The sequence below is a fragment of the Kryptolebias marmoratus genome, linkage group LG19 (assembly GCF_001649575.2).
Source record: "Kryptolebias marmoratus isolate JLee-2015 linkage group LG19, ASM164957v2, whole genome shotgun sequence".
Taxonomy (NCBI): domain Eukaryota; kingdom Metazoa; phylum Chordata; class Actinopteri; order Cyprinodontiformes; family Rivulidae; genus Kryptolebias; species Kryptolebias marmoratus.
The window spans coordinates 7,551,595-7,570,262 of record NC_051448.1 but is presented as its reverse complement, the minus strand read 5'-3'; the positions used below and the strand labels follow the sequence as shown (position 1 = coordinate 7,570,262).

The window sequence follows — 18,668 nt, the reverse complement described above, 5'->3', positions numbered from 1 at the left end:
TTTCAGCCAAGGGGGCTTTTGTCGCAGACGTGGTTATGGAGCCAACTCGGCGTGGAGAGTGAAATTAAGCCGTATTCAAAATCCAAACTGATGCGTGTCGATAACACTGATGCAGGCCGGCGTTGCTTTATGTCGGTGCGTTTGGAAAGGTAGTAAAGAGCAATGTGACGTGTCATTGAACGAACAAACAATCTGAGGTTCTTTAATAAAAAGCAGCTAAAAAAATGACTTTTCAGCGATTGATCGAATGAGCCGTTTCGTTGCAAGACGTTTGCCAAATCTGTCCAAAGGCTCCTGTGGGAGTTCAAGTAATTTTTGATTTGATGACTGCAAAACCCCCCACAGATTATAATTTCCTGTCATCAAACTCTTCAGTGGCTCTTTATGTGTGGTGGGTGGAGCGTTGTCCTTTTTAAAACAAACAATTCTGATCGATGTTTCTTCAAAGAACAGATTCGTAAATTCCACAGAACAGTCTTGCATCGACGCACAAAGAGCAGTCTCTCTAAAGGACAGGACTCCTCGACTGTGCCAGAAAAATCTCCCCAGCAGAGCTGCAGGATCCCACTCCCTTCGGAGGTCACGTTTGTCCTTTAATATGCTCCCTGCAAGCAGTTTCTGCTCGGCTTTACAAAAAACAAACCAGAGCACGGCGAAACAGCGAGCCCAGCTCTTTCAAACAATTAATAAACACAAAATATGACTAAAAAGTTCCTTCTTGTAGATTTTAATTGTAACAAATCATCTGTTCCTGTGTATTCAGGTCTGATGTTACCAATCTTTTTTTTTTATTTTTACTCTTGGCAGTTAAACTAAAGCACATATTTCTGAAGTACTGAACTCTAAATTCAAAGCAATAGTCCGGATGTGTGGTTCTGTGGAAAGGTTCTCAACTACAGTATCTAACTTGTTGTAGATAGATCTTTGAAGTTTGGAGAAATAGTTTAATTCTGACCAGATTAACAAGCTAAAGGTAGCATCTGATTGGACTCTTGGTGAAAAGTTGGTGAACAGCATTCTCCAAAGAGTCTCCAAAGTGTCTCCAAACAGTCTCCAAAGAGTCTTGAAGCATTCCCAGGGATGCTTTGCTGCTTCAGTTTGGAATACGTTCAAAGGATTTGTCATGGTCATCTCACACTCGTCTCAAAGCCGTCTCCAACCGGTCTCAAACCCATCTCAGTTTCGTCACGAGCACCTCCAGCCCTCAGGACTCCTAGAGCTGCACTTTGACAACTGCTAAGGAGCTCTCCTCCGACTGAAGACACGTGGTGTGGGTGGAGATGGGCGGCAAAACAATCGGCTCGACCTGGAACGCAGTTTTCCAAAAAAATAAGCCTCGATTTTCTAAACCTGGCCGCACGGCTCGCTGGACACTCCGAACTCAGTGAGACGGCAAAATTCCCCTTTTTCTCCTGGACTTTTCCCACAGTTTTGAGCTGCCATGAAAGTCTCCAACAGTTGCAGCCCAGTAAGAAACCAAGACCGGAACGGATCACTGCCCTTTTAAAACAACACATATCTTAAAATCGTCATAGTGGTTTTTACTAACGCTGTCAAAATCGCATTTCATTGTTATGCACATATAGAAATTTATGGTTATTTGCAAGAGCTAATAGCTGTAGCAGCTAGCTGTAGCGTTTTGGGGACACAATGCTCATACTGTGAGCACTCTTTTCACTCTATTTGTCCAAACAGGCTGTTCACGGGGCTATCTGCAGCAGGTAAGATATTAATTGTTTGCACATAACTGTGCTTCTAATGAGCTGAGCTGTCCCTTTAGGCTGCTTGAAGAAGATTTAACGGATTCGGTGCCCTGAACGAGACAAACTCATCATCCTGCTGGAGGCGACAACAGCGAGAAGAGGTTTTGTAATCAAAAGCAACGACTTCACCATGTAGCTTGAAGACAAAATCCATAAATTTGTTAACCTGAGACATAGATCACATACAGCGTTCAAGTCAGACGACGAATATTTTTTGAGCATCATAACCTCGCCTCACCGGAGACGAATGGTCTCCAGTCAAGGGCTATTTGCTTAAAGGGGGCAGAGTAATCCTGCTGACTCGGGCTAAAATTCAGACAGATGGATTTAATTCCATTAAGTGAGTTACAGCGTGGATGGAGTTGCTGATCTGTAGCAGAGCACGGTGCTGTTTTATGCTCGCTTGACGGGACATAAAACAGGAGGACCCGCGCGTAAAGAGCACACGCGTTCCCAAAGTGAGAGCCGGCATGAGTTGAGAGAGATCAGCCAGCCAGATTACGCCTTTCAAGGCCGTCGACTTCTCGTGGAAACCCAGCCGAGTGGTATTTTTCACCTTTATGGCCGACGTAGTCGTTACAAGAAATGATTCTGTTCCAGCCTCGAGGACGGCGTGGAAGGAAAGGATGATGGGAATTTCGTACGGCAGGATGGCTTCAGAATGGAGCTTCAGATTAAAAACTGTAAATTTCCCTGATCTGAAGGATTTACAGAGGCTGCTTTTGGAGCTAAAAATAAGGAAATCAATGTACCATTTTATGTTTTATCTACAGCAAATGGTTCATCCTACCAATAAAACCTAGCCCAGTCTCTTACTTCAAAAAACAACATTAAAGAGGAACCTGGCAGAACCTCACTCCGAAAATAACGACATTTTACAGCAGAGTGTCTGAACATTAATAATCTTAGAGTATATTTCTGCCTGGCATCAAATTACCTTTGGCCTGTCAGGAAAAGTTAATCGATCTTTCAGACGTTTAGTGACTTTGATTCAGCTTTTCGGCCTTTTTTCTCCATCATTCGACACCTAATATCTCCATCTTTCTATCCGTCCTCTGACCCCAACCCGAGCAGGTGGGGTTTAAATGGACTGCAGCCAGTTTACTGCAAACAAGCCCAACTTGTCAACAATATATATCCCTTTTTTCCCCAAAAGTTTCCAATTTGAAAGGAAGTTCTACTTTTTCCCATTTCAATGCGAATGAAAAAGGCAGGATTGATTAGAATTGTGTTGTCTGTACAGTTTAAATCAGCAGTTTTAGCTCATATAGAGTTCTGTTTTGACCACTTTTTTTTGATTATTTATTTATTAATCAAGCAGAACCACCTCATTTTGGCCCAATCACTGTAGAGGAATTTAACCTTAGATGAGGTGGAGGTTTGACATTAAAAATTCATCCAAAAAAACTCAAAACGCTGCAAAAGTTTTAAAAGTTTGTCACAAAACGCACCGGAGCTCAGAGTGTGCAAGACGGTAATTCATGTTCTGAAGGAGAGTTAGGCTTGTAACGGAGTCCAGTTCTGCAAAAATGGGACTTCTTCAAAATAAACACCAAAAAGATGACAGCGGGTTTGTTTTAATGAGGTCACAGAGCAGGACGACTGGAAGATCCTTCGTTTTAAATCAAAAGAGAAGCCAAACTTGGGCCAGTTGGTCTCCCTCTGTGTCCTGCGTTGCATTTCATTCCCCGAAGAAGAAATCTTTCTTTGCAAGGCGGGCTCTTTAATGGCTGAATTGTGTCACCGCTAATCAATGCAGCGCTTCACCAAAAGCCCTGATGTCTGAGGACGAGTTTCCAGTCTCTAACCTGAAAATGACCGACCTGTGGAGCCTGTCTGGGCGCTGTGGGACACGACCACAATGAGGAAAATAAGGATGGGTTTGAAGATTTACAAAGATTATCTGCTCAACAAAACGTGGTTATTTATGTAAGACCCTTTATTAAAATGCAGTTGTAATATCTCTTAATTAATGTCTTTATTTGATTTTTTCAGGTTTGCTAAAAGCCATTCAGTGTTGCATTTTAGCCTCAGTAAGCCACACATTGTCAGGTTCTCTGTTTATTTAGTTTTGTTTGGACTTTGCATTCTCGATCCTTGAGTTATGTATTATTATTATTTCATAGTTTCTTTTGTAAGTTCAGTCTTCTGTTCTATCATAGTTCTGTTTATTTTCAGTATTCTAGTTTTGCTTTATTATCCCCGGTGTGTTCTCGGTGTTAGGTGTAGTCTTCTCCTTTGTAGTTCTAGTTTGTTTTCCCCTCACTCCTGTTTCCTGTTTCCTTGTGTGCTCTTCCTTGTCTCCTGTGTCCTCTCTCCCCTCACCTGTGTCTTGTCAGTAATCAGCCCTGGTCCTTTGTCTCCCTCTTGTATTTAAGCAGTCCTTTTCCTCCTCTATGGGCCGGTTCGTCTGTTTTGTTACCCTGTTTTTTGTTGTCAAGTCCATTTTTGAGTTCCATCTATTTTGTTATTTCATCTTTGGATTAAATCAGTTACGTTTCGTCTCGCCACCTTGGCGTCCTGCATTTGGGTCCCTCTCCCACGCCGATCAAAGGACATTTTCCATCTTGTTTAGGAAATTTCATTCATTTCCACTGTGTAATAATTTTTGGGGTCTGAAAGAAGCATTTGTGGCAGATTAATGTCAGTGAGCTGTGGCGTTAGGTTAGCACCAGCTAAACAAGAAAAAACAAAAAAATGTGTTGCAGTTATTTTCAGTTTCATCAATAATGTGCTGGTTATAAATATACGGGGTTTTTAATTTGAACAGTTTAGGTCACATCCAGTAAAAACCTGCAGGGCTAACTTAAAGTAAACTGCTGCGGTCTTAAAAACATTAGTCTAATTCTTCACTAAAAGCACTAAAAGTGCTACCTGCACTCACAAATAACAGCTGAATCCTATTTAATCACCCGTGTGATGTGAAATTAGTGGCAGCGTTTGGTCCAGGCCTCGGAGCCGTTAGCTCGTCAATCTGGTCATAATAAAACATTTAAAAACCAATAAAATAAAACAGAGGGTCTTTCCAAGCGTCATCTACAACAAGTAAGATATTATTTGTTCATCACCCTTCCTTAAAGTGTGCAAGCCAATCATTTAACAGCTATTGGACTTGTTCAAATCTTTATTTAAACGAAACCAGTCAAAATGCAGAACGTTATCCTGGTTTGTAGAATGATAATAATAATAATAAACAAAAAAAGCCCTGAAGTCCCAAACAGGAGGAACACGAAGTCATTAAATCAACATTTGTCTCCATCTGCTGGTTTAACTTTGCCAACCCCATCACAGCGCCACAAACCCAGTCCAAGAAAAAAAAAACTCCTCAAAACACGACTTTTTATTCCATTTTCAGCAATCCACTCATCTTCAATCCAACACGATTGTTCTTTATATTACCAAAATCATTGTAAATGTCATATCATAAATATATAGCAATCTCATATATACTTCTTTTTTTTGTTTGTTTTTGTACACATTCATTGCAAAGGTCCATTTAAAACGGGTAAAAAATAAAAGTGTACAACCAACCTCACAATCTGGGAGGGTTGGGAAAAATTCACCGCATTAAAGTTCGTCTGTTTTTTTTTTGTTGCCCTTTTTATTTTTAACTCAAAAGGCCGCTTCCATAAAGGATGCATTTATTTGATCTTCAAATTAGGCTATATTAACCATCGAGTCCGTAAAATAGTTTGATATTGCTGATAATTAAATAAAAGATATATATATTAAAAAAAAAAGGCTTTATTGGCCGAAGCTGAAAGATACTGTTGTAAGTGCATTTAGAAAAATAAACCTTTGAATATTCAGATGTGGAGTGAGTCTGCCTGGCTGAGGGGGTGAAGCTGAATAACAGAGAAGGTTTTTGGTCAGAAAAGCAGCACAAAGATTACCAGGAAGACATAAAAAACATTTTCTCTTGTGCTTATTCTGCCCTCATAAGGCAATAATTTCTTTTTTTTTTTCTCTTTTTAAAAACCCCTGACTCAAATTCTTTGTTCATCTCTAAAAGTCTGTTGGCACAAAACTCCAAATCCTTTTCTTTTCCTCGTTTTTTGTTGCCGCCGATCAGTGCCAGTCTTCATCGTTGTCATCCTCCACTTCCGATGAGTCCTCCTGGCTGCTGAGCTCCGCCTGCTGCGGCGCTCCGTTCCCGTTTCCTCCCTGATGAGCGGCGGCAGCGGCGGCGGCAGCGACGGCAGCGGCCTTCCTGGCTCGAGCCTGAGCCGCCGCCGCCTCCTCCTCCTCCTTCTGCCGCAGCGCCGCCGCCTTCTTCTCCTGCTCGGCGTGACTTTTCATGTGGGCGCTTCGGCTTTTCACCTTATAAAACACCCTGGAAGGGAAACATGGCTGCTGTCACCTTCACATCGGAGCGTTTTTCACAGAAAGGCTGAAACTCTTGCTTTTCCTCTGGGCGACCGCTCGCTGTTAAAGGTTAAAAATAGCTCAAACGTGCAGGAAGTAACAAATCAAACCTCATGACCGATCATGGAGTCGCTTTTCTCGTCACAAATGTTGTTTTTAGGCCTTCGGCTGTTCCTGAAAATGTTCTGCGGCGTCATGAGATATCGCAACATGGGAGCTCGTCACGTGAATGACTCTCAGCTACTACCACACCCGCCTTCAGCTCCATCAACTGAGCTGCGGCCATGTTTTCTGTTTAAATATTTTTTCATTCAACTAAAAAAAGAGAGCACTGAGATCGGAATAATAATCTTATTTTTTTGGACTGAAGGGCTTTATTTTCTTGTTGGATCATTAATTTCTTTATTTCCTGAGCTCTATGGCGACACCCAGTGGTTTTCTGATGAAAAAGGTTTTAAAGTCAGTTTGTTGGATAATCTATGAAGCCTTTAACATTTTAATGCTCTCCCTTTAAGCTGTGTTTTAACGTTATTTTTTGGTTGACATTAGTTTTGTTTTATTGCTCCAATTCTTTCCTCTTTTTCTGTTTGTTTTTTGGCACTGATAAAAATGGTCAGTTGCACCCAATTTAAATCATGATTATAGTTTAGATTTTATCTACAGTAACAAACATCAGCATCATCCTGCAGCTGATGACAGTTTCATAAAAATAATTTGTGTAAGCTGATGGAGGCTTTTCCCCATTTAGTCAGCAAATCTCCACGTATTCTGTGCTGTCAGAGGATATAATAATAATAATAATAATAAATGTGCAGCAGTGAAAGCAACAAACATTATCACGCTCTGAAACTGGGTGAGAACCCGTCGGAGAGGGCTGTACCTGCCACATTTCTTGCACGGGAACACGGCGTCGGGGTCCTGCGGGGGCTTCGCCGGGGCCTTGCCTCTCTTTGCTGCCGGCTCGGCCCGAGGCCTTTGAGGTCCGGATGAGTGATGAGGCTCCTTCTTCACTGCGTTCGGCTCTTTGATCACCAGAACTGTCCCTGCCTGCAGCAACGACAACATGCAGCTGTTGGGCGTGCAAATGGGAGGCTGCTCACATCTGTTTGGGGTGATTCGGCTCGAGCGGTCAGCGGTGACGCCTAAACGTTCCCCAAAACGTTTTGCAATCGGATACTAACTAAACATACAGCCATGTCACACAGAGGGAGCTTAGTGACCAACAAGGAGCCACATTACTGTAGAGTTATCTCTTAACAAGGCTAACTACCCAACAGACACAAGCCGAGGGGAAATAAAAACACCAGGGTTAGTCTGTTAACCTGTAAAGATCCACCGCAGTGAGGTCCGGCCGTCAGCTTCAGTGTGAGTTTAACATCAGCTCTGTGTTTATTCAGGGTTATATAATGCGACGTAACGCTTCTCAGGCCGCCGCCCTCTGACTGACAGAGCACGACAGCCTACGGCGACCACGGCGGGTCCGAAAACAATCAGCGCAAACATTACAGCCGTACGTCGTCCTGTGACCCGCAGTTGTTAGTAACATCCGGACAAAACGGAGATTTATATTGAGATGGGTTACAATAAACAATTTATTAAAACTTTATGGCATGGCAAAAAAAAAAAAAGCTGCATTTTTCAGAAAATTCCCCAAAGATGGCCGTTTAATTATCTGTAATCATCTGGAACTTCAGGTCCACTCTGTTGCTTGTGTGGGTTCATGAAGGTCCTACAGCTCGGATCAGGACCGGTTGTGTTCAGACTAGGGACTGGATTATAAGACGCACTGTCAATGAATGGTCCATTTTCGAACTTCTGTCATATAGAAAGCACATTGTCGTGCACCTCCTAATTTTAGTAACTTTTGCACCACGCTCTATTTAAAATGGACGGTTTTGCAGCTCTAGCGGAGCTGGTTCGCCCGTATCAGCATTTATATTTATTTAACGCCTACACTGCTCACGGAGCCCTGTTCGACTATAACTGAGCCTTATCGCTGCGAGCACCGCGGCTTTGTAGTTTAACCAAAGTCGTACTAAAACATCACGACTTCTTACATATAAAAGGCGCTCCGGATTATAAGGCGCACTGTCGTTTTTTGAGAAAATTTAATTATTTTAAGTGCTCCTTATAGTCCGGAAACCTAACGTATGCAGATAAAAGCTTCTATCCGCCTCCGTTTGGCAGTCTGAACACAGCCCACCTCCGAAGGCGGTCTGGGGGAAAACGTTTTGAGGCTGAGGCCGTTCGGATCTGTGTTCAGAGCTGAACGAATGGTCAGAAAAGCCTCAAACACCAGCCTGTTTTTTTCTGATAGTCACTTCTGTGAGGCACAGATTGGTCCGTGAACGGGACTCCAGAATAAAAAAACACTTACGTAGTCATGAGCCTGTAGTGACTGAGCGACCCGGGCCTGCTGGTTGCTCTCGTGGCTTTCGTCATAGAGACCTTCCTTGTTGTCCTCTTCGTCCTCTCCGTGAGTCAGTTTTGGTTGATGTGTCTGCAGTGAAGCACATCCGAGATATTTCTACAAATCCTGTTTAATACAGAAAATCAGAGTTTACAGATGCTGCGGCATCAGCCTGAAGAGTAGTATTCGGCGAAAAAATGATAATAAAAGAAAAAAATACCACTTAAATGTCTGTATTACTAAGGAATTTGTATTTGTTTATTTTGTCCTCAGAAGTGTCCACGAAGAAAATGATCTGGATCGCAGCTTTACTTGAACTTATAAAAAGACACATAGAGGAGGGGCGTGGCAGGTGAGGCAGCGTGGACTGGAGGAGAGACAGAGTTTGTCCGGAGAGGCAGAGTTTGTCTGGTGAGAGAGTTTGTCCAAAGAGACAGAGTTTTTCTGGTGAGACAGAGTTTGTCCAGAGAGACAGAGTTTGTCCAGAGAGACAGAGTTTGTCCACAGAGACAGAGTTTCGGGCTGTTTGGAGAAGCTTGTCCCCATCCAGGAGGGATCAAGAAGACGTCATCAGATTAAAGTCAACTCATTGCCACATGGGGACGAGGACCTGTCCTTATTCCTGGAGTGGTTTGGGAGAAGTGCGCTCCAGGTCTGGAGAAGGAAGCACCGGGAATAAAAAACGCCGACGCGGTGTCCAAAAGATCAAGACTGTCGAGTTACTTGGGCCACAACGTTTTTTTTTTTTTTTTTGATTAGGGTGATAATTGTGAATGCATAAATGCAGACTTGTCAATGACAATGACAATTTTTTTTATTTTTATTATTATTATTGAGAGATCTCTCATCTTAATGATGAAATAGAAGAAACAGGATTCATGTCAGAGACTATTTTTTCTCCATAGAGACAATTCTGTGAAATGTTTCAGTTTCATTTGATGTGGCTGATTGTGAAGGAGAGCGTGTGGCTGATCGCTGCAGGAACAGCTGATTTTTGTGAATTAATACAGCGTGCCCCGCCCCCTTTCACTTCTAAGCTGATGTGTCCGATTCGTTTGGCTTTTTTTTGGCTCTTCCTCACTCGCCGATTGTTCTTTCAGGCAGTTTAAGGACTCTTATTTCTAACTTAAGAACTCGACTGAGCGTGTGATATCACCCGTTTAGACGGGGGGTTTGTTTACCCCGCTCCATCGTCTTCATCGCGTCTGATTTCCCTCCCGCCCCCTTTTCAAACCGACTACAACCTTTCCGCTTATATTCTTAAAACCAGTCAGTTACGAATCTTTTTAAGAGCCCACATCCTGCCCAGTTACAAAATCTAAACGAGACGTGCCAAACCAGTCGTGAAGAAGGAGAAGAAAAATGAAGAATTTTCAAACTGAACCAACTGTTCTCTGATTATTTCCTTCAGTTTTACCCACCCACAAATGATCGATTCTTACTGAAACACACACACTGTAGGAACTTAGCCTCACGTCTGCCTGCACCAGAAAACCAAGGACACGGCTCTACCTTAACATCCACCATCATGTCTGAGTGCTTCTCTGCCGGTGAATCCGGAGGGCCGAAGGTCAAGACGCCGTTCCGACCCACTTTCACCTGCTTCTTGTAGGTGTAGTAGAACTCCACGCACTGAGCCACAGTCTTAGTCCGCACCTAAAGACACACAAAATGCAGAGTTCAGTTCTGGAGTCTACAGGTGCTCGCTCTCTAATGTCTGGAAGCTTCCGAGGTATTTATTTCCATCTGATTAAACGTCGTAAGTGAAGGCCTCGGGCTCACGCCTGCTGCTGAAATTAAGGCTTCCACAAACCAGGCTTCCTGCCACAAAGAGGATGTGATTTATTCAGTCTCTTTTGAACCCTTTGTTTTAAAGCATCTTCTTCCTGTCTGCAAAAAGCACGGTTTTCTTCTTCCATTTGAAAACAATAAGCGATGCAGCTCAGATCTTTTTTTAAATTTTTTTTAATTGCCTGGATAAGCTTTGAATGATAACAATAAAAAGGCCTAACGTTTCTTGAAGGAATGCATATCGCCCGCCGCCCTTCCTGCCAGAGTTTTACCCTCAGATCGTCCTCTGCGGAGGAATGCCTCGGGCATGACTCAGCTTCGGACGGCGAGGAATGACAGTAAAAGATGCAAAGCTGATCCCTAACGCTTACTGTCGCTTACTGAAACGCTGCACGATAAAATAAACAACTGTACCAGTTTCTGCACCAGGAAGAAGTCCTTCCTGTAGGCACCGATCCCTTTATTGAAGTAACACTTCTCCTCTGCAGTCCAGCTGTCTGAGCCTGCGGTGAACACGGCACACAAGCTTAAATCAACACTTTTGTGAAAGGGGGATAAAAAACAAGAAGAGGCAAAGAGATTAAACATTAAACATGATGTGGGAGAGTTTCACCTGAGTAGTGGTAACCTGCCAGGTGATGACCTCTGGGGAAAATTGAGTCCTGAAGCATCAGACGCTCCAGCGTTTCCTAAAGAGAGCAACGTTTTACCGGCACGGTAATTAACATCAACGCAGACGTTGCCGCGAGCCTGTCGGCGCAAAGGAATTGCCATCAACTCACGAGGATATTGCCGCCACATTCATGTAAACAGTGCAAAAGCAGCTCCTGATTGGTTCCTCCTCCACTGAAAACACTCGAGCAAGCCATGTTCATCAAGTCCTCCACTGAAAACAGGAAGCAAGAAGGAGGTCAGGGACAGAAAGCTTACACGAAGCGAAGAAAGTCGCCAATTAATGACTTACGGCTCTCCTGGTCGCCATGTTTGAGGTTAGATTCGTCCAACGGATGCCAAACCAAGTCAGCCTTGTGCTGGTCGAACTGGAAGGAAATCTGATCTCGCATGTCGGGAATTTCCGCCTGGTACTGCTGCCCGATGTTTATACGCCTGGACGCCAAAGCAAAGCGGAGGAGTTACAAAACTGTAAGCAGGTGCCGAAGAGCAGAAACCTGTTTGGATACGTGATACGGTACTGACGGTTCAAGGCACACAGGTGTGGCATCGGTGATCAGGGGCAGGACGGGCGGGGTGACTTCGGAACTCGCTGAGAGAAACAAATGATAAAAAAAACAACTCAGTCCTTTATCGGAAAAATGAAACCCTAGCTAGAAGAGTTCATCCAGAGCCTGAAGTGGACCTGAAGTGGACCTGAAGTGGACCTGAAGCGGACCTGAAGCGCGGGCGGACTTACTGGAACGCAGCAGGCTGCGCGTGGCAGACTTGGGCGTAGCCGGAGGGGGCAGGATCTGGCTGCTCGTGGCCATGTTGGTGAGGAAGGCGGAGACGTAGAGCCCCGACCCCACCCGCATGGGGGACAGGATCGGGGGCGGCGTGTAGGGGGGCGGGCCGTGGGGGTTGTCCGGCAGGCGAACCGGGGAGCGCAGGTTGCTCTGGTAGGACGTGATGCTGGAGTAGACGGACGGCAGGATGAAGGTGGAGGGTTTGGGGGGCGGGATGATGAGGGGCTCGGGACGGGTCCGGCGCTTGAACTTGGACTTCCCATCTTCGTCCAGTCCCAGGTCGCTGTCCTCATCCTGGAGAGAACGAGGGATAGTGACGAAGCCGTTAAACTAGTTTATTTCAGAAAGACAAAGACTCCAAGGCACCAAGTTATCCTCTAAGAATGCACCAAATCTCAAACCAGTCTATGGAAAAAAGAAAAAATAAACTTGTTGTTTCTGCAGAAATTCAGAGTGAAGGTTGACGATGTTACTGAAATTTGTTACAAGCAGAACAACAGCTAAAATGAGCAGAACTGCAGCTAAAATGAGCAGAACTGCAGCTAAAGTGAGCAGAACTGCAGCTAAAATGAGCAGAACTGCAGCTAAAGTGAGCAGAACTGCAGCTAAAATGAGCAGAACTGCAGCTAAAGTGAGCAGAACTGCAGCTAAAATGAGCAGAACTGCAGCTAAAGTGAGCAGAACTGCAGCTAAAATGAGCAGAACTGCAGCTAAAGTGAGCAGAACTGCAGCTAAAATGAGCAGAACCATAGCTAAAAGGGGCACAAGGAGACAAAAACAAAGAAAATATACTGAGGCAGATGTCAAATAGAAGAATGTTTTTGAAGGCGTTGAAAAGATCTGAATGTTTTCTGCTGAGAAAAAAAAAGCACATGCTGACTCAGCGTTCACACAGTCAATCCGGTCTATGGAAGCTCGATCAGACAATTTAGAGGATTTAGGATCGACATTTCGGTGTCTGATGCTAAACAAACAGCATCTTGTGGAGTCCGTGCCTCGACAGATCAGAGCCATCACGGCATTAAAACTTGTATTTTTATGTCTTTAAATTGATGTTTTGTAATATGACGGCTGGCTGGCGAACATGAAAGTGGATTTCAGTTATTTGTCAGCTCTGCAAAGATGAAATAAAACAAACGATCCCCTCAGACAGGAGGATCTGACTCACAGATGTCAGGATGAGAAATCTACATGAAACTCTTTAAAGCTTGACCCTGTTATGCTTGTTTTATTAGTTCTGTAATGCTGTAGTCACATTTAAGTTATGTTTAAGATGGTTCACTGAGTGTGTTTAGCAGGCTGCGACCTCGTAGTTTCCTGCAAAGGATCAGTAAAGTATCTGTCCAAAGAAATAACATTAAAGCAGCTTCCAAATGAGAGCAAACTTCAGGGAATATTTAAAGCACTTCCTGAACAAAGCTCCCCTGTGCAGCCTCAAACTCAGTTTAAAACATGTCATTTTTGGATTTAGAAAATGTTGACGCACGTTATCGCTGCAGACGTTACTAAAGATCTGAAACACATCTTTGTTCTCTTCAAACGATCGGCTCCTACTGGACCCGAGCTCCGGGGGGACAGCCTGGAATCAACCAACCTGGCCGAAACTCCCCGCCACGGCGTGCTTCAGTGAGCGGCGGCGGGCCACGATGACCGAGGGCTTGCGGTCCGCCTGCCCCGCGGGCCGCTCGCCCTGGCCGAGGCGCCCCTGAGGCCAGCCGCCCTGAGGTTCGGCCTGGTTCTTCTGCACGGGCACCGACACGGGGATGACCAGCGGCACGATGGAGGCCTGTTTGCCGGAGGGCCCGTCCTCCTGTCGAGACACCAAATAAAAACATTTTTTAAAAAAAGAGGACAGATGGGAAGGTCACAGGGAGGTCAGGGAAACGGAGGGAGAATACACCGACAGCAACATTTCTATTCTAACATACAAAAAAAAAGCTGTGGGTTTAAAAATATCCCAGCGTTGTTGCACTAATTTGCAAGAGTGCAACAACGAGGGAGCGACGGTCATGTTTTCGTCCGTCTGTCAGCTACCAAAATCTATTCTTAACCAGTGAACACATTTTACTGAAACTCGCAGAAAGCAATCACTGGATGGACAGTCAACCTGATTCAAGATGGCCGCCACAGCCAACTGACCTTAAAAAAAATACACAAAAATGACGATAATTCAGCTAATTTTCCACATATTGGCCTAGAATTGGGCGCGGTAGTACCCGAGACTGATCTCAAACACATATTCCGAGCAGCAACAGATCTTTGTTTAAATTGTTTGCCATCAACCTGCTTGGAGTCAGCTCCGTCTGTTAGCAAAATATCTCATGAAGCACTGGGCTTATTTTTACAGAAACTATCAGAAATTAATCACCGGATGTACAAGTACAACTCATTGACTTGGGAAGGCAATCCAACTCAAGATGGCCGCCACAGCTAACCAACATGGAAGTGTCAGTTTTACAGATATTGAGCTAGAATTGGATGAGGTAGTAGCTGAGCGTCATTCCCAACACGTACTCTGAGCGATACTGCAGGACTTTATTCTTTAAAGTTTGACCCAAAATGGCTGCACTTCGGTTATTTCTCATCATAAAAACGATCTTAGTCGAAAACGCCTACATGAAAGGAAAGCTAGGCCTTTAACTGCTTCAATTATTTACTTTATCTCTGTAGAATAAATATTTCAAGTAGTAATTATAACAGCTTAAAGGCCATTATTAAGAACTGTTTATATTAGTCTTATTAAAACTCTTCAACACTTTTTTTTAAAAAAAACAAAAGAAGTTTGTTGTCGGTCTACATATTTCTGCTGCCTTTCAGAGCATCTCACCCTGGTGTTTTAGACTAAAAAAGGTGAAAAGAATGAAGAAGTTTTATCCTTTTAAATTTGAGGTGAAGTCGACGGCGGGGCGGCGTGAATCTTATCGCCTTCATCCAGCATCGAGCTGCTCGCCGGGCAGAGAAACAGCCGTTTCTGGCTCGTAAACAGCTGCGTTAAAACCTGTTTGGGGAGAACGGGAGTGTAGCCGTGCAGGTTGACGGCCAGGCCCGGCCCCTCCTTGCCTCGCTGCCAAGCGGCCTGAGGAATGTGGAGGTGTGCAGACATGCAGCGTGCACGCTCTGCGCTCAGAACCCAGAAGGAGCGCTCCCGGCCCAGAGCGAGGCAGGGAACGACGAGTCCTCGTGTTTGTCTGTTCTCTGTCTGCGTAGCAAAGCTGCTAAAGGGGGGAATAAAAAGGAATGTCTAAGTGGGTGCACCACCTACTATGTAAACATTATAAAACCTGATCAGCAACAGTATCGTCTTTCGTACGACGGCGTTACTCCTGATGCTGAATGACGCCAGAACAGGAAATCCTGAACTCTATCCCGACGCCGCAGAAGAATCAGGTGTAAGATCATAAAACGCAAAGTTTTCTTTTGTTTGTAAAACAGCCTTCAAAACGCCGAGGCCGGACTCAGGCCGCAGGTTTCCTCGCGGTTCCTGGAGATTCTAAAAGCAGAACGGGAGGCGGAGCTTTCAGTCATCAGGCTCCTCTTTTGCGGGACCCAACTTCCAGTTTCTGTCTGAGACGCAGGCGGCTCTCCGTGGCTGTCGGTTTAATAAACGTGTCTGATCGCGGTGATGGAAGCTAAAATCTGTAGAAGAACAGGAGAGCTGAGAAACCAGCGGGAAGAAAACCCTGTGTTAGCGCCGTAGGAAGAGGGAGGAGCTTCCCTGGAGTTCTGATCCGAGTGTCTCGTGGACGATGAGAAAACGAACGTCTTGCAACTACGTGACCACGAACCGACTTCTTACGAAGTAAAACGGAGTCTTTAAGACTTTCCTGTTTGATAAATCCTATAGCTAGGGTTGGTTTGGGTTTCCTGAGCTCTCCCTTAGCTCTGCTGCTATAGGCTCAGACTGAGCCGCTTCGTTTCCACCGTCACCAACACGCGAGCTGAGGTGGGATCGCGACGAGGTGACGCAACCCGCCGGCGTCCTCGGACGACCTTCCCCTCGCTGACGACTCACAACGTGCCGTAGGTGGACGCATCGTCTTTCAGCGCGAATAAACCGACTGCGAGTGGAATCTAGACCTGAATTGGGTTTATGATTTGGACAGAAACGGAATTAAATGGGACAGCTGTTGGGGAGTCGAATAAACCAGTGCAAAACAAAAAAAAAAAGAAAAAGGAAAGGCATTTTGTCAGCCGTAGGGAAGTTCTGCATAGAAACAGGGTTCTTCCTCTTTGTACAACTGCTTGCCGATTTTGCCAGAGCAGAAAACTCGCCGTCACCGACATAAATTAGCCTCCTTCCTAAGTTTACTCAGCCTAAAGCAGCACCTGAACTGTAGTAAGAGTATCTGTGCCTTAAGTTAGTGAATTAGTTACACCAGAAGAGTAAATATTGTGTTTTTTTGCTTTTAACCTTGACAGTTTTCGCAGGCAGGGACTCCATTTCCGACGCCTTCTGAGCGAGCGTCTCCAGGTTGATCTCCTTGGACGCCCTCCTCCTCCTGCGGGTGATCTGTATGACCCCTCCCGTGGCCGCCTGGCTCTCCGCTCCCTTCGCTGCCGGCGCACCTGCGACTCCGTTTTGGGACGGCGGTGGCTCTTTGGAGGCCTGAGACCAGAGGTTTGTGGACGGGGGGCCCAGCGGGGACTGGCCCTCCCTGGAAAGGCGGCGCGAGCGCCGGGGGGCCGCCGGCGCCGCGGAGTCCGCCGGGTTCGCGCCGAACCTTTCGGAGCTCTGGTCAGGCGGAGCGGACTCGTTGCCAGTCGGAGCCTCAGGTTGCAGCGGTGGCTCGGCTGATTGCACGTCGTCTATTTTCGGCCCGGAGTCAGGGGGGCGGGGGTCCGGAGGCTGGAACGCTCCGAAGTTCTGGGTCTGTTGCTGTTTCGGTTGCACCTGAGGCTGAGTTGTTTCTTGCTGTGGGAGATTTTGTTGCTGAATCTGCTGCTGCTGCTGCATTTGCTGAATTTGTTGCTGTTGCTCCTGCAACTGTTGCTGGTGATACTGTTGCTGCATTTGCTGCTGCAGCTGCTGCATTTGTTGTTGTTGGATTTGTTGCTGCTGCTGAAGTTGAAGTTGATGCTGTTGGTGCATGTGTTGTTGTTGTTGTTGTTGCTGCTGCTGCTGCTGCTGCTGCTGTTGTTGTTGCTGCTGCTGCTGCTGGTGTTGATGGTGATGCAACTGTTGCTGCTGCATCTGGTGCAGGAGTTGCTGCTGAGGTTTCGGCTGCTCGGTGTAGACCATTGCCTTGTTTCCCGAGAAAACGGAGTAGTAATTGGACGGGAACGGTTGCTTGCTGGGTCTGAACGACGCCTGGAACGGTTGCAGAACGGGGGCCTGCAGCGCGTGCGTTGCCACGTGAGGCTGACCCTGGCCGTGCTGATAGGCCTGCAGCTGAGCCTGATGCATCGCGGCGGCGTTGGCGGCGGCGGCGGTGTGCTGCCCCCCACTCCAGCCCTGAGTTTGAGCCTGCGCGGCGTCTCCGTAAGCCTCCACGGATGCCGGCAGCTGGTTCTCCCTTCCCATCGGCATAGCCACGCCTTCGTGGACTCCTTTGTGGAAGGCCATCTGATCCCTGACGCCGCCCATGTAGGGGCCGAAGTTCTGCCCCCAGGTCGGCACGGGGGGTTCCTGAGACCAGCCGGGCGCCTGGATGGGGTCCTGGATCCATTTCGCAGGAGCAGCCTGCTGCTGATAGTGCGGCACGCTTTGGTGCCTGACGCCAGAGCCACTCGCAGAGTCACTGTGACTTTGCTTTAAAACCGGAGGTCCCATACCATAATAAACCTCCCCCGAGTGCTGCACAGCCTCTTTCATGGCCGGAGTCTGATGCTTGCTCTTGTCAGTGTTAACTTGAGAGGGGAGACTCATAGCAATAATCTAAGATAAGCAAACGTTCTCAGCCTGAATCTCTGAGCGTGCAAAACTTGGTCAATACTCTCTGTAGTGTGCTCCGGCTGCCTGCGGTTGTCGAATTCTTTAATTGTGTATACAGAGGTATCTGGGAGGAAACATAAATCCCAAAGGAAAGTGCAGGGTGGGGAACATGCAGCCCACTTTTTAGCAATTAAATCCGAGCCCTGCTGTCCATTCTTCTCGTCCTCCTCGGGGAGCCAGACCTTATGAGAAAAGAGAGAAGTCATAAATTTGTAGCTTTTTTTATAGGAAGAGAAGCAGAAAGAGTTCAGTCGACTTACAGTCGCCAGCAGCAGCAAAGAGGAAACTGAGGCCTACAGCAGCAGACAGCCCCGTCTGAAAGGTGGAAAATTAGAAAGCAGATCAGAAGAAATAAAAACACAACAATAACTGCGACTCTGGTGAAGGTGCGTGCAGAGGAGACATTAATACAAGCTGAAGTTTGGAGGCAGCAGCAACAAGGAGGCGCTTACAGTCAGCGGAGCTGCCATTATTTGGCATAACAAGAAATACAGGAAACGAAGGGGCTCGTGCAATCACCCGAGCGATAGCCAGTAACGTAATGTCACAAATAAGCAATAAGGAAGCGCCAGAGGAGCCGAGCGCTGTTAGCCAACACTGCAGATTAGTGCGCATTATTTAGGACATTGTACCTTATCAGTGGTGCACAGGACGGTCCGCGGGCAGCTCCATGGACTCACTTCGGGTTTCGATCAAAGTCGACTGCGCGCAGCTCCATGAAGAAGAAGAAGAAGGGTCTGCGCGCAGCAAATGTCATAACTCCGACAACTTTCCATCGAGTTTCGCTGCGCGCAATATGGCGAACACGGCGACGCGGAAAGCTCCTCCGGGAGTCCCGACGGGGCGTCAGAGGCTTCCTAACGCCGTAGTTACGGCGGCGCAGCACGGCGGATCCGTAAAACCGTGCACTTCCAGGAAAACATGTCCACAACTTTCCCCCCCCCCCT

General features: G+C 46.2%; 1 protein-coding gene across 2 annotated transcripts; it reads right to left on the bottom strand.

The window, feature by feature from the left end:
* Positions 1-4,872: 4,872 nt before the first annotated feature.
* Positions 4,873-18,658, bottom strand: mideasa (mitotic deacetylase associated SANT domain protein a). 2 transcript variants are annotated; one of them, XM_017411974.2, is made up of 14 exons: positions 18,354-18,658; positions 17,982-18,036; positions 16,201-17,903; positions 13,384-13,599; positions 11,741-12,083; positions 11,527-11,593; positions 11,294-11,436; positions 11,112-11,215; positions 10,943-11,018; positions 10,744-10,832; positions 10,051-10,194; positions 8,506-8,628; positions 7,009-7,175; positions 4,873-6,096 (listed from the first exon to the last, which is right to left on the bottom strand). In XM_017411974.2, the coding sequence occupies exons 3-14, from the start codon at positions 17,653-17,655 to the stop codon at positions 5,832-5,834; spliced, it is 3,192 nt and encodes a 1,063-aa protein (XP_017267463.1). In that variant the 5' UTR covers positions 17,656-17,903; positions 17,982-18,036; positions 18,354-18,658; the 3' UTR covers positions 4,873-5,831. The 2 variants fall into 2 exon arrangements, with proteins under 2 accessions (XP_017267463.1, XP_017267464.1); XM_017411975.2 differs by lacking the exon at positions 17,982-18,036.
* Positions 18,659-18,668: the final 10 nt, after the last annotated feature.

Coding starts and splice junctions, on each gene's coding strand:
- mideasa (XM_017411974.2), bottom strand. CDS start 17,655: ATGAGTCTCCCCTCTCAAGTTAACACTGACAAGAGCAAGCATCAGACT. Junction 11,216..11,293: donor ACATGGCGACCAGGAGAGCC/GTAAGTCATTAA, acceptor TCCTGTTTTCAG/TGGAGGACTTGATGAACATG. Junction 11,019..11,111: donor AATGTGGCGGCAATATCCTC/GTGAGTTGATGG, acceptor TGCTCTCTTTAG/GAAACGCTGGAGCGTCTGAT.